This window comes from Aristolochia californica, unplaced genomic scaffold (genome assembly GCF_029961685.1).
Source record: "Aristolochia californica isolate CCGP_79_NKW_82.1479 unplaced genomic scaffold, dmAriCali1.0.hap1 SCAF_14, whole genome shotgun sequence".
Taxonomy (NCBI): Eukaryota; Viridiplantae; Streptophyta; class Magnoliopsida; order Piperales; family Aristolochiaceae; genus Aristolochia; species Aristolochia californica.
This window is the reverse complement of record NW_027181815.1, coordinates 8906214-8923148: the sequence shown is the minus strand read 5'-3', so window position 1 is coordinate 8923148 and position 16935 is coordinate 8906214. Positions and strand designations below refer to the sequence as shown.

Below are 16935 nucleotides of genomic sequence, written 5' to 3'. Positions count from 1 at the left end.
CATGTCCTCTTACACTGTGGATTTTCGTGGCAAGTTTGGATGAAGATATTTTAGAAAATCGAACTCCAATTGAGGCTACATCAGGACCTCTTTGGCACCTTTGAGATGGTTCGAGGGATTCTCTTTCCTCGGCTGGGCAAGTTAATTCTTTCAACCTGTCTTGCTCATGTTCCATGGTGCATTTATCTCGAGCGGAACAACCGAAGATTCAACTCCAAAGCCAGTACCCCAGACAACACGGCTTCTCATGCCGTCAACCTCATCTCGAGTTGGCTTCATACAAAGAAGGATTTTGCCACTCTTTCAGGGGTTTCCCTTCGGGAAAATTGGAATTTGATCGCTCACATGTTTGGCCCTAGCAGAGCTCCTAGAATTGTTATTTGGGATCCTCCCCCCAGTGACTGCATAAAGCTGAATTTTGATGGTAGTGGATGTCCTAGTCCAGCAGGAGCAGGTGGTATATTCAGAGGTCACAATGGAGACCCCATTCTTGCTTATGCGGGTCCGGTGGGCATTGCCGATTCTAATACTACTGAAGTTAGTGCTCTGCAATTTGGCCTCCAAATCTTCAGAGATCGTCTCCATGGCAAGTTAATCATTGAAGGCGACTCGAAGAGGGTTATTAGTTGGTGTTCCAAAGACAGCCTCCCCCCTTGGCGCCACTGGCCCATCACTGATAGTATTGCTAACATTGTATCTTCTTTGCATTGTAATTGGAATCTCATTCCTAGATCAGCCAACTCTCTGGCTGATAAATTGGCTAAATTCAGAACTTCCCAACAATCTCTCATTGTATGGGAAGGATTCCCTCCTTTGTAATTTGATCTATTGAGCTTTTGTCTTAATAAAAATCAGCATCATTTAAAAAAAAAAATTCAGAAAAAAAAATGATATGCCTTTTACCTAAACAATAAAAAGAAAACAATCTTCTGGTACATATTATGAAATCAAAGAAATGTGCAGATAAACAATGATCACATCTATTTATTCTTTATCCAATATGGTACCTTTTTTATCATTTAATATAAATGGCACAAAAAGAATATTGATCTCACAACAACCATCAAATCATATTAAGTCCGGTCATGTGAATTGACTCACCGATTTCCAAACGGGCTTGTGAGTGCTGCAGATTCATTTGTGTCCAAACCATAGCAATTAAAAAATGACAAAGTGTTAGAAAGTTTTCAAAGAATAGAACACAATCTTAAATGGGATATGCAAAATATCATGATTGCCCACAGATTTCGACAATCAAATATATCTAAAGACAAAATATAGAACTTTTCATTTTTTTTAAATGGACAAAAGATAAAAATTAAACAATTGAACACAAAATTTCCTATCTTCGAGCCACATCTCTCTCGAAGTAATTTCCAATCTTAAGTACTCAGAGCATCAATCCTATGGAAGTAATACATATTAGGAAATGTTGATAATTTTATTTCAAAGAAAGAGAAGATACATCAAGGGAGACCTCCCATAACAACAAGAGATTGAAGGAGGGGGGCCTAATTTAGCACACAAATCAGCAGCCAAATTGACTGATGTTTGATAACCAAGTTGACTGAATGGTGCATAACTACAACAAAAGTTCACACTTATAGCATTGACAAAGTTAATGCCAACTGACTCCATTTAAGGTTTCCTATATTTAACTGCTGCACAGAACAAACATAATATCAAGAGCAACATCAAGAACAATGTTTTTCACATTGTTGGAGAACATTTTTTAACGCTCGAACAATTTAATTAAGCAAAGAGAAGAACACAAGAAAGGGGCCAACAAATAGCAAAGAAAAGAGGAACTACTAGAGAAACAAGAAAGTGAAATAAAGCTAGAATAACAATTTGTTAGAAAATGATCTCCTCAGTCCACCAGCTGACAGCCCTCCACACAGGACATCCTGTATTTAGAAGGCAATCTTGAAGAGAAGCCAAAATTCAGCCAGAACTTCAGGTTGCGTGCGAGAAGGGGTAACAAGATAACTTTCTTGTCAGACCACTGGGTGGGTGACAAACCATTAAAGCAAAGTCTCCCAAGGCTGTACAATGTAGCAAGAGGCCTAAATATTTCAGTTCTGGAATCAAGAGGGAAAGGGGAAAACAAAGGCTGGTATCTTAATCTCAGGAGGAATCTCGATAAAGAGGAAGGGGCTGAACTCACCAGCCTGCTGGAATTATGATATACCCCAACACAGGAATAAACAGGAAACTGGAGCCTCATTGCCTCGAAATCCTCCCAAGTGGTTTCAACTCCGGGAGGTCCTTCCATTGCACCAAAGACTCCAACTGCTACTGCCCTGTCTTTTTTTTTTTTTTTCTGCGTATAGTCAGAATGGCAGCAGGTTGTGACTTTGCCACTGTTGTACTGCCCAACTCCACAAGAACCCCATGTCCCTCAGGCTGGATAGTTCGCATTATCGCCTTGAGTGAAACCAAAGTTTTGTGCAAGGAGGGATCTCCCTGTAACACGACTGTCTCATTACCCAATCGAAACTTCATAACAAGTGTTTTCCAATTCGTATATGTTCTGCCTAAAGTCGCCAACCACTGTGCACCTAAATTCACATCGGTGCTTCCCAATTCCAAAGGCAAAACATCCTCCACGATCTCTATGCCTTGAAGAGTTAAGCGAACCCCCTTACAAATGCCTCCCCTGGGAAGTGCCTCACCTGTACCCAATTGAACGCCATACTTTGCTATGGGGGATAAAGGCAGGTGCAGTTTTTTTACCACTGTAGTGGGAATAAAATTTGGAGTTGCTCCACCATCAATGAGCACGACGACCGATGGTTCCCGCAATCTTGATAGTCGTCGGAAGTGTTAATCCAACTACCGAGTTCAACGACACCTCCACTATGTGAGCATACGCTCTATCCACTTCGACATGTTGTTCACACTTGCCATCATCGCCATCGTCCATAACTTCGTTGTCCAGCTCTTGTAAAATCATCACCTGTAGATCCTTGTTTTTACATCTATGCCCAACTGAGAATTTTTCATCACAACAGTAGCACAGACCCCCGCTCTCGCCGGTATTGGATTTCGGTTTCCGTGAGTTTCCTCAATGGCATCCTCTTCTCCATCCCATGTTTCGTCGTTTCTGCCATGGACATGGTACTCCCAGTACTCCCAACTATGGTCCCCGCTGGGTTTGGAGTCCCTAACCCAAACCGGGTTTGCGGAATAACTTTATTTTTTTCTTCCAACTTTTGGGCCAACTCCATGGTCTTTCCCAACCCATTGGGCTCCAACACCCTCACCTCGGCCCGAATTTCTGGCTTAAGCCCATTAACAAAGTTGGACTCCAACACCTTTTCTGGAATATCGTCCAACGTGGAAGCCAAATCCTCAAATCGCCTTCTGTAATCTCTCATGGTGGTCTCCTGCTGCAACGCCAAAAATTTCTCATAAGAGAGCCGTCTTCAGAACTTCGGAACCTTTTTAGCAATAAGGACTAAAATTCTTCCCAGTTCATGATCTCCCTCCTGTTATTGTCATACTTGAACCATTTTAATATCTCCCCTTCCAAACATACTACGGCGGCTTCCAGTTTTTCACCGTGAGATACCCGGTTAAGCGAAAAATATCGTTCAGCTCTGTAAATCCAGTGATTGGGGTCTTCTCCCTTAAAAACTGGCAACTCTAACTTTCTGGATCGCACTTCATATCGGCTCTGCCGATTCCGGTCAACCTCGCCACCATCTCTTCCATGTCTGATACCTCTCTGGATCGAGTTATCGCCCACTGCCGAGTCCAGCCCCTGTCTCGCTGTCCTACTCTGCGCATTCAGATTTTGGTTAAACTCCTCTTGGGTACGCAGGAGTTGCTCAACATGCCCTATCATTGTCGTCAACCCTTGTTCCATGGCCAGAATCTTCCGAACCTCTTCCTTCATCGAGCTCACCTCCTCGCTTACGGAACTCACGATTCCTTCCACCGATTCCACCCTTAACTCTATTCTGGTAGTCGCCATGAATTTTTTTTTTTTTTTTATTCTTCTTCTTCTTCTCTACCAATCGCCGAAGTCGAAAATCACCGTTAACTCACTCTCTACTCCCGGCAGAATACGCTTCGATCCCTACTGCCAAAAACGTACAGAAACCCCCTTCTAGCCGACAACGCACCGTAAAACCTCTGATATACTTCCAATTTAGTCAGACAGTGCCTTGAATGCAACCGAAATCGAAAAACGGAAACTCCTTTTCACTGCCGAACTCCAGATGCGAACCCAACCTCGCTCTGATACCAGATGATATACCCCAACACAGGAATAAAAATTTTCAAGCCAAAACAAACGAAAGAAGGAAGACAAACCTTTCCTTCCCTGCCGATATCGCTGAACCCGAACAGCAATACCTCCGATGAATCCCAGTACTTTGCGCATACAACCAACGCCAGAAAACGGAAACTCCACTGTCGAAATAAATGGAGAACTCGCCAGAAAATCGTAGCCGATAACCCTGGTATTCGAGAGACCAATACTCTCCCTGAGCCATGCTCTGAAGACAAAACGACACGATGCTCCTCTCCCTTCCTTTCCCCCCTAAATTACACTTAACACTATTAAATTCCCAAAATGCCTCTGACCCATTAATCACCCTCTAATTTGGGGTCTATCAAATTACTATAAGCATTATATCTCTCAAGGGACAATGAAGATGAGTCAGTGTGGAGTCCTCGTTCCTCAGGCACATACTTTTTTCTTTTGAAAAGGTGTGTATGGACTATTACCTCAGGCACATACTTAGCAGCCTCAGATTACAACATTGAAAAACAACAGCCTCATCTCAGCTGGTCTGGCATGGAAGCTATTAGCTCCAAAAAAGTGCTGAAATTCATATGGGCAGCATGTCATGGCAAAATTTTCACATTTGAAGAGCTAACTAAGTGGGGGCAGCCAATTTTCAACAACTTATGCAAGCATTGTGGAAACTCGGAGGAGACCTACAGCCACCTTCTACTGAATTGTAACTTCAGCAATGAAATTTGGGGGCCCATCCAGTCCAAATTCAACATACCACTATGCAAACCCAAAACATACACAGAATTCCTGCAGCAAACCCATTGCCAAGCTCTCTGATCAGAAAACATTGGTAAAAGGTAATTCTATTCAGCGGCCAATCAGCATTTTCAGAAGTAGTCAAAGGCAATCAGAATTCGCCAAGAAACTGTCAAGTTTAGAACAAATGCGGGAAGATTGCCCATTTGACCACGTGAAAGACTTCCTAGAAGTAGTGATTTCATCCAACTTGCAGCAGCCAATGAAGTTGGCGAAGCCTCTCATGGAAGAGGAGATGCGAGTGGCACTAGGTGATTTTTCATTACAAAAGTGGATGATGCTAAAATCCCCTGCAAAGAGCCAGCGTACATGAAGGACTTGCGATCATGATACTTTGTGTGTCCGTAAACACCAGCCAAACACCACCAAATGCCGGAGCTTCGGTCATAAAGATTGAGTGCAATGGCATAGGATCCATGAGAGATGTTGCAGACATCTACCAGACTCATGTTCCAAAGGATGAGAATGCCACCAAAGAGCCTAATAGCATTCATGGCAATCCAGTAAAGTGTGGGGCAGTGCCAAAGGTCATGAGCGGTAAGGCCGTCCATACATTGAGCTTTGGTTTCTTGAAGAATGATGATAGAGGAATTGTTCGCAGTAAGGAGACTACGAATCGTTGCTTTCTTTTTCTTTGAACCAACTCCACAAACGTTCCAAGAGGTAAAAATCATTTCCTCTTGACGTTAGACTTTGAAGCTCCTGCATTAGTTCCAGGGGTGGGTCTTTGTGTTCGACACCCATAAGTTCTGTCAGTTCCATCATCTGGCACCAAGTCTCCTAGTCGTACTTGTTCTTTTCGGTTTGAAGCTCGGCAACAAGCAATCGGGATCTCTCATCCGGTTGGGGAGGAGTGAAATGTATTGGCTTCCGTTGGGTATTGGGTAGCATTGCTGGATTCGCCTTGAAGAATAGGCATAGGGAGTTTTTCTCTTTCCTCTGATAAGTGGTAAGGGAGTGGGTGGAGAAGTTTTCTGGATAGTTTGAAATAGAGATTTCAGCAGTTGTACTGGTGGAAAGGCAGATGATAGGAGTGTTCATTGCAGTCGGAAGAAGGCATAACAAAGTGGTTGGGATGAGGGATCAAGAGGAAGGAAGAAGGATTGCTCATTTCGGGGGATGGAATATGTGAAATGGGATTGGCAGATTTAGAAGATGGATAGGATTCCAGGTGGCAATGTCAGAAGAGGATTTTGCAGCAGTGTTACAACTAGGCTGCCAGGAGTTCAAGGAAGCATCCTGAGAAGTGGACAGGGGGCTTGAGGTAGTTGTTTGATAGATTAGAAAAGATTTGTAAGGGAAGTGGATGCATGGCAGTGATCGTCAGACTGAATGATGGAGTATTAAGGCTGGCCAGCATTTCGGGATGGTGAAGCAGCTGGTTAGTTTGTGGTTCTTGGGGAAGATGAGGTGGAGGCAAAAAAGGTGTACGAGGCGACGTATGATGCATAGGGAAAGGGGCATGTGCGATGAGTTTTTTGGGAAGCTGAGTTGACACATCAACTAGTGGATGCGTCAGAACTGCAAGGCGGCGCTTTGAGTTGCTGGATTGGCTAGTCAGAGGGGTTGTCTATCAACAGTTCTTGGCATATGCACAGAGGAGTAAGACGTGGCTTATAAAAGAGGTTGAGACGGGCTGACAAGGATAGGTGTCGCCAGGAGAGAATGGGGAGGCATGAACCAGCTGTAGCATGGGGACTTGGGCTTGCATTTGAATCTGGGTGGACGAATGGGCAGGAAAGGTGTCAGTTACCTGGTTCAACGGCTGAATCATTGACTCGGACATCACCCGGCACAGGCTGCGGACTGGGTTCTCCACCATCAAGCTCCACATTGTCGGAAAGGGTGTGACAAAACTCCTCGAAGGCAACCTTGATCCAAAAGAAGACGCTGCCAACAACAACCTTAAGCATCTTGTGATCAGTCCAGTGTTGAGTGGGAGAGATGAAGACTCGTGCAAAATCGAGTATGAACATGTGCAATGTGGTGCCGTCAAACTTAATTGTCTTGCCAAAGAGAGCTGCAATCATGTTGATGGTCTGGTTATGCCAAAGTTCGGCATGGAGACCCCATATGCAATTCCACTATCCGAGATTGGAGGCGTTGGAGCTTGGATTCCACCATTTGATGCTAACAATATTGGCCTTTCGATTAGGTGTAAGGGCGACAATCGATAATAGGTCATCAGATGAGTCAAAACAGAGCAGCCATTTAGAGGGTCCTAAATAGGATTGTCTAGAAGGTTTTGAAGATGAACCAGGCTGGATCTCCAAATGATGATAGAGTGTCCGTCAGCGGATTGACAAGAAGTGGTAACAATCAAAGAGTTGGCAAGTCTTTCATGGTCATCAATTAAAGATTGGATAGATAGAGTGAGATTGTTGGTAGGTGCTCCTGAAGGGTCACAGATGGTAGTTGGAGTGGGCGATGGTAGTAGAGTTGGAATTGTAGGCTCGATAGTGGGGACAAGATTAGGGAAGGGTGACGCCATTGTAGCAGTGTTGGGGGGGATGAGAAGGGTTTTTGGAAGGGGAGAGGTTTCGTAGGTGGTCTTTGAATATAGTCCATCCAAACCTAGAGGAGATAGCTTCCTGTATCTAGATTCCGGCCATGATGGTACCAGGGTGACACTGAGCGATTTTGCATTCCTTGGTTAGCTTATCTGTGAAGGTGGAGAGGTCGGAAAAAAGATCGCCAATCCACAATTTTTTCATAATGTTTTTGGAGTGCCGATCGAAGCAGGTAAGTTTGAATTGCCTGATGAATGACCCGCATGCGAAATTGGGAATAGAGATGAACGATTTTTTTTAGCCTATGCAAACAGTTATCTGATTCTCCATGCCCAAGCAGTCTCTGATTCTCCTCAGGTATTAGGTGGTGGTACCATATCGGAAGGAGAAAACGGCATCCTTCCTATCTCGTTGGTCCCTCCATAACCACCTCTAGTTTTTTTTTTTTTTTTTTTTTTGAAATGATGCTGAATTTAATTATGAGAGCTCAAACGAGAAAATTACAAGAGGGGAAGTCTTCCCAAATACTAAGAGATTGCTGGAAAGTTCCGAATTTTGCCAATTTATCAGCCAAAGAATTGGCTGATCTAGGAACGAGGTTCCAATTACAATGAATGGATGACACAATGTCAGCAATACAATCAGTGATTGGCCAGTTGCGCCAAGGGGGGGAGCTATCTTTTGAACACCAACTGATGACAGTCTTTGAGTCTCCTTCAATAAGCAGCTTGCCATGAAGCCGCTCTTTAAAGATTTGAAGGCCGAATAAAAGAGCACTCACTTCAGCAGTATTTGAATCAACAATACCCACCGGCCCAACATAGGATAGAATAGGATCTCCACTACTGTCTCTGAAAACACCACCAGCTCCAGCCGGCCCAAGACAGCCTAAAACACTGCCATCAAATTTGAGTTTGATGCAGTCGTAAGGGGGAGGATCCCAGATGGCCATAACCGGATTCTTGCAGGGGCACGCCATATGCACAATCAAACCCCAATTTCCCAGAAGGGAAACGCTCGATAGAGAGGCAAACTCCTTCCTAGTATGTAACCAACTCGAGAAAAGGCCCACTTCCTAAAAAGTTGTATTATTAGGGGTGCTAGCCTTGGAGTTGAATCTCCGGTTATTTCGCTCGAGCCATAGGCACCATGGGACATGCGCAAGGCATGCCAACAGAATTAGGAAGGCGGATCCCCATAACCATCTCATAGGTGGCCGCCTCTTGGTTTTAACCGTTTGCTAGTCATTTTCTGCAACTATTGCAATGTTTGCTAGAGTTATAGGAGCTGGTGGTATTTCAGTGAAGGCATCAAAGGCAACATCCAACCTTCGATCCAAATCAGGATCAAGCCCTCCAGATTCTCCATCACTATGCTCTTTCCCATTTTGATGGATTTCTCGTCTTTTTTCCCCTTCTCTGAGTTGCTTATGCTATGCGGGAGAGGGGGAAGACTTTTGACACAGAGCTTCTCGATCCATATCTCACTCGGTCTCTTTCTCATACTATCAATCTCCCACGCTTCTTCTTTCTGCTCTTTTCTTCTTTGTTTTTTCTAGATCTCGCTCCTTCAATTTTCTGTGCTCACAGTCCATTCTCTTCCCTACCATGACAACCAATTACATAGATGTTCCCAATGTAGTGAAAGTAATTAGATAAAAATATATCCAGATCTATTTAGAATCATGAGAAATCCATCAATTTCTATTGTAGAATCAATATTTAGGCAGATGGTACTAGAAACTGGGATCTATAGTTCCGAAGAGGCCAACATGACCAAGACAGCCCTCTCATCTAGTAGACTATTTTGTGAGCTTGAGAAATTCTATATCCTGCATCAATCCCATGATAAAATCATTTGAAAAACTCTTCTAATGGTAAATTCTCCGTTATCTCCTTTGTGGGGCTGAAACAAATTCATTGACCATCTCCTTTTACACTGCCCTTTCTCCTTGAAAGTTTGGGGGTCCAGTATAACATGCATTGGCATTTGTCTTTGTTTTCTATCTTCTTTTAAGGAATCCATACATCAATACATTTGATCACCCTTTGTGGAATTGGGCAAACCACTGTACAACATCCCTTGGTGTTAGTCAGTGGATTATATGGAAAGAAACAAACATTAGTAGGTCATCTCTCTCTCTTTGGGTGGTGTCATTGAAAAAGCCAACCAGATTCTTTCATGGGCATGTTTAAGAAAAGAATTTCATGATTTTTCCAGCATGCCTATCAAGAGAAAGCGGTTCAATGTATCAAACATGTACTTCTCCGTCTACGATTGCTTCTTGGACTCCTCCAACTGTTGAGCCAATGAAGCAAAATTTTAATGAGAGCTCTAAAGGGCTTCCGGGGGCTCTCTGGATGTGGTGGTGTTTTCAGATCTCCTAATGGTAATATCCTCCTAGCTTTTGACTCTGGAATGACGATGAGGAAATTCTTCCTCACTTGCCCAGGCCCTCTAGATGTGACTGATGCTACGGAAGATGATTTTAGATCTCTCCTTTGTGGGTTTAAAGATATTCATGCAGGAATTCAAGGTCCTACTTGAAGTGGACAGGGATTCTATGGTTGTCATTAGCTGGTTTTCTAAAAATCTTGAATCTCTAAAGTGTCTTTGGAGATACTTTGATGAAGCTCCACACATTTGCTTTAGCATCCATTTGATCAGCAAATAGTTTTGTTGGTTCCCTTGCTAGAGAGGGGGTTGAGAAACAACATCTTGTGCATGGAAGCCGGCCTCGGCAGCCTAATTGTGTTTGCAGTATTTGGAGCATTTGTTCTGCTGTATTCTCTCCCTTTCACTTTTATAAATATTCATTGTTCAAAAAAACAAAATTTACAACTCTGCCCTTCAAGCTGGAGAACATATATTGATCATTTCCAGCTCACTGCAATTCACCTTAGCTAGAAAAAAACAGTGACAATATAGTAAATTTGTAAAATGAAATTAAAACTCTTAGCCATTAAGCAGGTCCATAAAATGTAACTCAATGATTACAAAAAGTTACAATGTTTATAAAAAAGTAACTGTAAAAACAAAAAATTCTTGGATAGTTGAAGAAGGTATACTTGAAAACTATAAAAAGCAGTTAAAATAGGAGGGGTATATACAGAGTGAGAAAAAAAAAGGTAAAGCCAGGTAGATTCGAGAAAAGCTAAAAGACAGATTCGCAGCTCCACCAAACACGGAAAACATAGTAAGTTTTCATTGATGAAGATAATATAGGAGCACTTGTGCTATTAAAAGGACTAGTTTGACGTGGATTTTTCAGTTACATTCAATTAATGCGGAAATTAAACCTGAATTAGAAAATAAAAAACTAACCATATTAGGGAGCGTAAATATCGGTCACCATAGTCAAAATGCGCCTCATTACCTCCGTTTTATAAACGTTAACAAACAGCAGTCATAAAAATAAACACAGCAAAGTTTGAGCAGTTCGCAGGACTGACAAACAGAAAACAAAGATCCAAACCAACGTCTAAACCCACAAGTCAAGAAGCCAGAACCGAGTTAGAGAGCTTAACTAATCAGATTTCACAGTCCGATACGTCCTCTCACCCAAGGAAATGCAAGCAAACCAGCGGTCCCTGAACTTCATCTCGGCCTGCAAACAAGAACCAGAAGTTCTTCTAAGAAAACTAACAGCTAACAGTAACGACATGGATACGGATAGAGAAGGTAACGCGAAGATACTTCAATTAGTTGAATTCGCGCAATTCCGACGAAATCCTTGACAACGATTGTCGTCCGCTGGCCAGTGGAGTTGGAGCTTTTTCTTCGACGATGGAGACGGATTCTTCGCCGGAATCGGGGAAAACGTGAGGAATCCGAACCGTCAGAGGATCCCGAACTGTCCGATTTCGAGTGCCTGTGCCCCATTTGACCAGAAACTTGACCTCTGTGAAACTCCGGCGAGCTCTGATGTCTACGACACCTTGTCGTTCCTTCTTTCTAAAAGTTAATTCTGCTTCGCGGATGGAGCCGATTGGTCTGGATTTCAGATTTTTGTCTCGTTTTGGCTTTTTTTTTTTTTTGGAGAAGAAGATAGGCCGTGAAACTGCACATTATAACGAAACTACCATTAATTTACTGAAAGTACATACCGTTGAAAAATCACATCCGTAAACGGCTTCTGATCTACTGTGTTTTTTGTTTCTTGAGCAGGCCACCGATCGGATTAAAATAAACAAAAAAGGTCAAAAGACTTCTAGAGACAACGTGTTCCACGTTGAGTGACATGGAACGGGTTAGGATAAGTGGTGATGAGTCACACATGAACGCCACTTAGGAAACAAGCACACTCCTTTAGCACGGGTAGTCAAGCTTTAAGCGTATATGAAATAGCCATGGTAGAAGGTTATAAATATTACTATTTAGGGTTTCTCTGTCACCTTTTTTTGTTTTGAGTTTGTGAAACCCGTTCACGATAGGGCAAACCCTGATTTAAGTAGGATTTTTCCATGATTGATCGATCAATCGATGTTCATTGATCGATCGTGCAATATAAGGCATGCCAAAATTGAGGTTTTTCTTTTAATTTCATATTTCTTTGATAATAAGAATGGGATATGCTTTTTAGATCTATGAAAATTCAGATAATTGGACTAAGAAGGGTTGTTCATGCCTAGTTTGCCTCTTAGTTTGGAGAATCTATCAAATTTTAATGGTTTTATTAGGAATAAATTCAAATTTTATTACCTTGGTTTGAACGAACTCTCGTATGAAGTGGTGTCTAATTTCTTTGTGTTTTGACCTAAGAGTAGTGAATCGGGTCTTACTTAGGCTTATTATACTCATGTTGTCATAATAGAGAGACATTTTATTTTGCTCTAAAGCAGAATCCCCTAATTGTGGTTTCATCCATAGAAGTTGTGCACAACAATTTTCAGCAGTGATATACTCAACTTTGGTGGTAGGCATGGCAACTAAGTGTTGTTTCTTGGAAAACCAAGAGGCAAACGTGTCTTCAAGTAATTAACAACTACCACTAGTACTCATCCTGCCAATTTTGCATTAGCAAAATTAGAAGTCGGAGTACCCTAGATTTCTTCAAAGTCCATTCTTTCTTATTGCTTATATCTTTTGGCAACTAACTTATCTTTGTTTCACAAAATTTTGTTTCCTTCATCGGTGTTGTTTCTAAAAACTCATTAAGTTCTTATCACTTATTGGTTTTGGTTCTAGATACTAGAGTCCAAACTTGATTCCTTTCCAATTAGTTAAGTTCTTCCTACGTTGCCTTTAGCCAAAAAAAAATCCTTTTTCGGCCTCCACAAAACACTTAAACTATAATTGAGAAATAATGGCACTATTTGCCATGTGTTCATAAGTTGTTCTTTTAATTGCAATTTTTCTTTGGGAGTCACCAGTTATTTTATCTAAGGGGTGATCAATCAGGAACCTATAGTTCTTTGGCTCGGTAGGACGTTCCTTTTAGTTATTCATGTCCCTTGGATTCTCTTCAAGATTTTGTTCTTGATATTGGGAACCTCTTAATTGATCAAAAGGGGCTTCCTCTACGTTATAAAAAATTGGAGTTGGTGTTGTACTTGATGGATCTAATTCATCAAATTCAACATGTACCAACTCCATAACTTTCATAGATGTTTTGTTATAAATAATATAGATGAAACCTAGGAATATTCATATATCAGCCCTAGAGTTAAACTTCCTTAATTTCTTTTTTAGTTCTCTTGATAAAAATACTTTACATCTAAAGGCTCTAAAGTAGGTTATATAGGGAAGGTTGCCCATATACAACTCACAAGGAGTTTTATTGAGATGGGGTCTAATACTTGCACAGTTCACAATTTAGCAAGCTATATTTACAGTTTTGGTCAAATTTTGTGAGGCAAATAGTATGCATGTAACATAGACCTAGCCATTTCAATTAACGTTCTATTCTTCCTCTTAACAATACCATTTTGTTGATGAGTTCGAGAAGCTGGAAATGTATGTTCTATACCATGTTGAGTAAAATAGTCCTCTAAGTGAATTCTGAAATTCTCCTCCATGGTCACTCCTGATTTTGATAATGTTGTAGCCTTGTTCTTTTTGCAATTTTTCACATAATTTTCAAAGCCTGGAAATGCATCATTCTTGTTTGCTAAAAAATCTACCCATGTAAACCCAAAAAAGTCATCCAAAAGCACTAGGGTGAGACACTTCAAACTTAAGCTTAAGGTATGAGTAGATCTAACTAAATCCATGTGGATTAGTTGTAGAGGTCTAGTAGTAAAGTATGTTTTTTGATTGAAATGAATTTATTTTTTACTTCCCAAGTTGGCAAGCATTACAAGGTTTTCCTTTTACAAATTTTTTATTTGGTAGTCCTCTCACTAAGTTTTTCCTTGCCAATTTGTTCAAGGAGTTTATTCCTATATGTCATAACCCCTTATGCCATAACCAAGACTCATCTATGTTTGCATACAAATCTACTGCACTAGTAGAAGGTAAGTCGAGGATATTTACCACAGGAATATCTACTTATATGGCCCTCTAATAAGGTTTCATTGTTTTTATTCTTTACCAAGCATTTCTCATTTTTCAAATGATATTGTATTACCTTTATCCCAAAATTGGTTATTGTTAATTAAATCATGCTTTAATCCTTCTATGTAATAACAATCTAATATGAAAGAGTTGGAGTGTCGAAGAGCAGATATAGAAGAGTCTTACATGACTCTCACAGTAAGAAGTCTCACAAAGTTAGAATTATTATTGAATCTCACAAGAGAAGGTCTTACTGAAGAGTCTCGATTAAAGGTGTTTTAGTTATGTTGGTCTTTTATTTATATTCATTTGTTCAATTGTTCTAAGACTTATCTTTTAGTGTTTAACTTTGGTTGTAACTAGGACAAGGGTAGTTTAATTGTAATTGGATTTTACTTGTTTCCTCTATTATAAATAGAGGTTCATATACTCAAATTACAACAAGTTAGTGAAATCTTTCTCTTTTCAAGAAATTCAAAATGGTATCAAAGCAGATTCTGTGAGTTAACTCGTTTAACCCACAAAGATAATGTCATCCTTTTTTGATCTATCATCTCTAGTAATTTAGATTTATATTTTTTCTTTTTTCTTTCTTTTATGTCCCAATACCCGTTGGTTTCTTTGTATTCACACCTTTGTATTGAACTTTTCATATTAAAAATTATATATTAAAAAAATATCTTTGAGTCTACTTTCCAATACAAAAATAAAGTTTGGCAATCGGAGTTTTCTACAAAAAGAAATCGATATTTAAAGTAGCAAAGGTTCAACTGCAAGAGAGGTTTGAGCAACAACATAAAACATCACTTTTCAAGCAGCTTAAGCCGTCATGAACGAGTCTTTATATAGAGATTTATATGTCAAAATAAATATTTTTAAATTTATTTTTTACCTTATCAAATTGATTCTCAATTTGAATTTTCTAGAGGGAGATATATTTATCTGATAGAGATAAATATAAAGATAACTATAGAGATAAAGATAAAAGGTGATTGAAACAAAGACAAACTCAAATTGTAGAGTTGTAATCACCTACTGTCTCTGTTGTAATTCTATAAATAGTGTACACCTTATCAATGATAATCACGACAACATTATTTTACATTCGTATATTCTACATGGTATCAAAGCTCCTGATCAATTAATTAGAACCAGTTTGCCATAATTGGAAATCCTTCTCAGAAGTAGCTGTTGTCACTTGCAGCCAACTGTCGTCGCCCATACTTGGTACTTTTCTCTTCCCTTTTCTCTTCCCTTACTCCGTTTCTCTAAATAGCTTTGTCATGGTAAAATCTCGTCGACGATATTCTCCAAAAAAAAAAAGCCTTGTCGTCGAACTCCCTCCTTTTCTATTTTCGAACTTCCCCGTGTCGTCACCGCCTACCGCCACTAGTCTCAGTTCGTCGCTTCTAGCCTGTAACCACAATCGCTAGTGTCACAACACATAACTCCTCCACCCCCCCCCCCCCCCCCCCCCCCCCCCCCCCCTCTGTGCATCGCTTTTTCTGCCGCCATTGATCTCAATTCGTTGCCTACCAATACCCTCACTGGCGTTGTACCAAAACATTTCTTGATTGAACCACAACAACGACATAAATCCCCCCGACACCTCATCCCGCGCATGTGCAAAATATATATATTTAAAAAAAAAAAAACCTCACTATAGATCCTCTTCATCCCATCCGGACAATGTGATTTTGTCCGCCCCAACCATTGTCCTTCCACCGGATAATGAGATTCCATCCGCCCCAACCGCCTCCGGTGCTAATGCTCTTCAACTGGATGATGTAATTCCATCCGCCTCCAATGTCACTACTCTTCTCACCCGCTACCAGTGTCATTGCTCTATCCAAACCACTTCCGAGAACACGCTTCCTCTTTTTGAAGATCAAGATTGGACTCTCCTCTCGGAGCTCCATCTTGTGAGGGCATGATAGAGATAAAGATAAAAGGTGATTGAAACAAAAACAAACTCAAATTGTAAGTGATTGAATTAGAGACATGACTCAAATTGTAGAGTTGTAATTACTTATTGTCTCTGTTGTAATTCTATAAATAGTATACACCTGATCAATGATAATCACAACAATATTATTCTACTTTTCTATATTCTACACATATCAACCTCACAAGGATCAATGGTCATGCTAGCCAAAGAAGAAATAATACTCAGTTAAGCCAGATTACAAAGTCCTAAATCTATCAGGTTTTTTAATCTCAATAGAAATATATTTTATAAAGAAACATTATACTTGGATGAAATCTATTGAAGTCTAGTATATGAAGGAGGAAATTTTATGTCAATCTGTTTTATATTTAAGGAGATATTCGCATTAGAGTTGGCAAGGGTCAAGCTACAGAACAAAGAAAATCAAGAGATCACAAAAGATTCAAGAACAAATATTTTTATCTCAAATTAGATATCAATGTAAAGATCTTTGAGTCTATTTTCTTGAGCAACAAACAGTTTGTAATTCTAAGCTATATTTTTAGGGTTATCGATATCAAAATTTCCAAAGAGAGTTTTTTGTCAGACTTCATCACTCCATGATGTACTCATTCAAAATATGCAATATCTTGCTTCAATGTTGTTTTCAAGTTTTATGTTTGTGTTAATTGGTTATGTATTCTCGCATCGTTAACTCTAAAAAATGTCACTTTGGAAGTACGAGTGTTGCATAACTGCATTTTTTCGATTAAAGTTGTTTTTCTCTAGTATTTCTTAATTTTATCATCTTAGGTTTTTACCACTTTAGAACAATGCTTAGACTCACTACCTAAAAAGTATATGAGTATGTTTAATATCCAACTTGAGTCAAGTCTTTTGTTCTTCACCCAAGAGGTGATTTGTTTAGCCCTAAAGTT

At 40.3% G+C, this 16935-nt stretch overlaps 1 protein-coding gene across 3 annotated transcripts in view; it reads right to left on the bottom strand.

Moving 5' to 3' along the window:
- Positions 1-11540, bottom strand: part of LOC137949994 (phosphatidylserine decarboxylase proenzyme 2-like) — a 113292-nt gene extending 101752 nt beyond the window's left edge. For 2 of the 3 annotated variants that reach the window (XM_068796309.1, XM_068796310.1), the window contains exons 1-3: positions 11272-11540; positions 11103-11182; positions 1102-1126 (exon numbers count right to left, since the gene is read on the bottom strand). In XM_068796309.1, coding sequence (XP_068652410.1) covers positions 1102-1126; positions 11103-11182; positions 11272-11457 — 291 coding nt within the window. In that variant the 5' untranslated portion in view covers positions 11458-11540. Of the gene's footprint in view, positions 1-1101; positions 1127-11102; positions 11183-11271 lie in introns of those variants that run through there. The other variant, XM_068796311.1, reaches the window with a different exon arrangement.
- Between the last annotated feature and the right edge of the window lie 5395 nt (positions 11541-16935).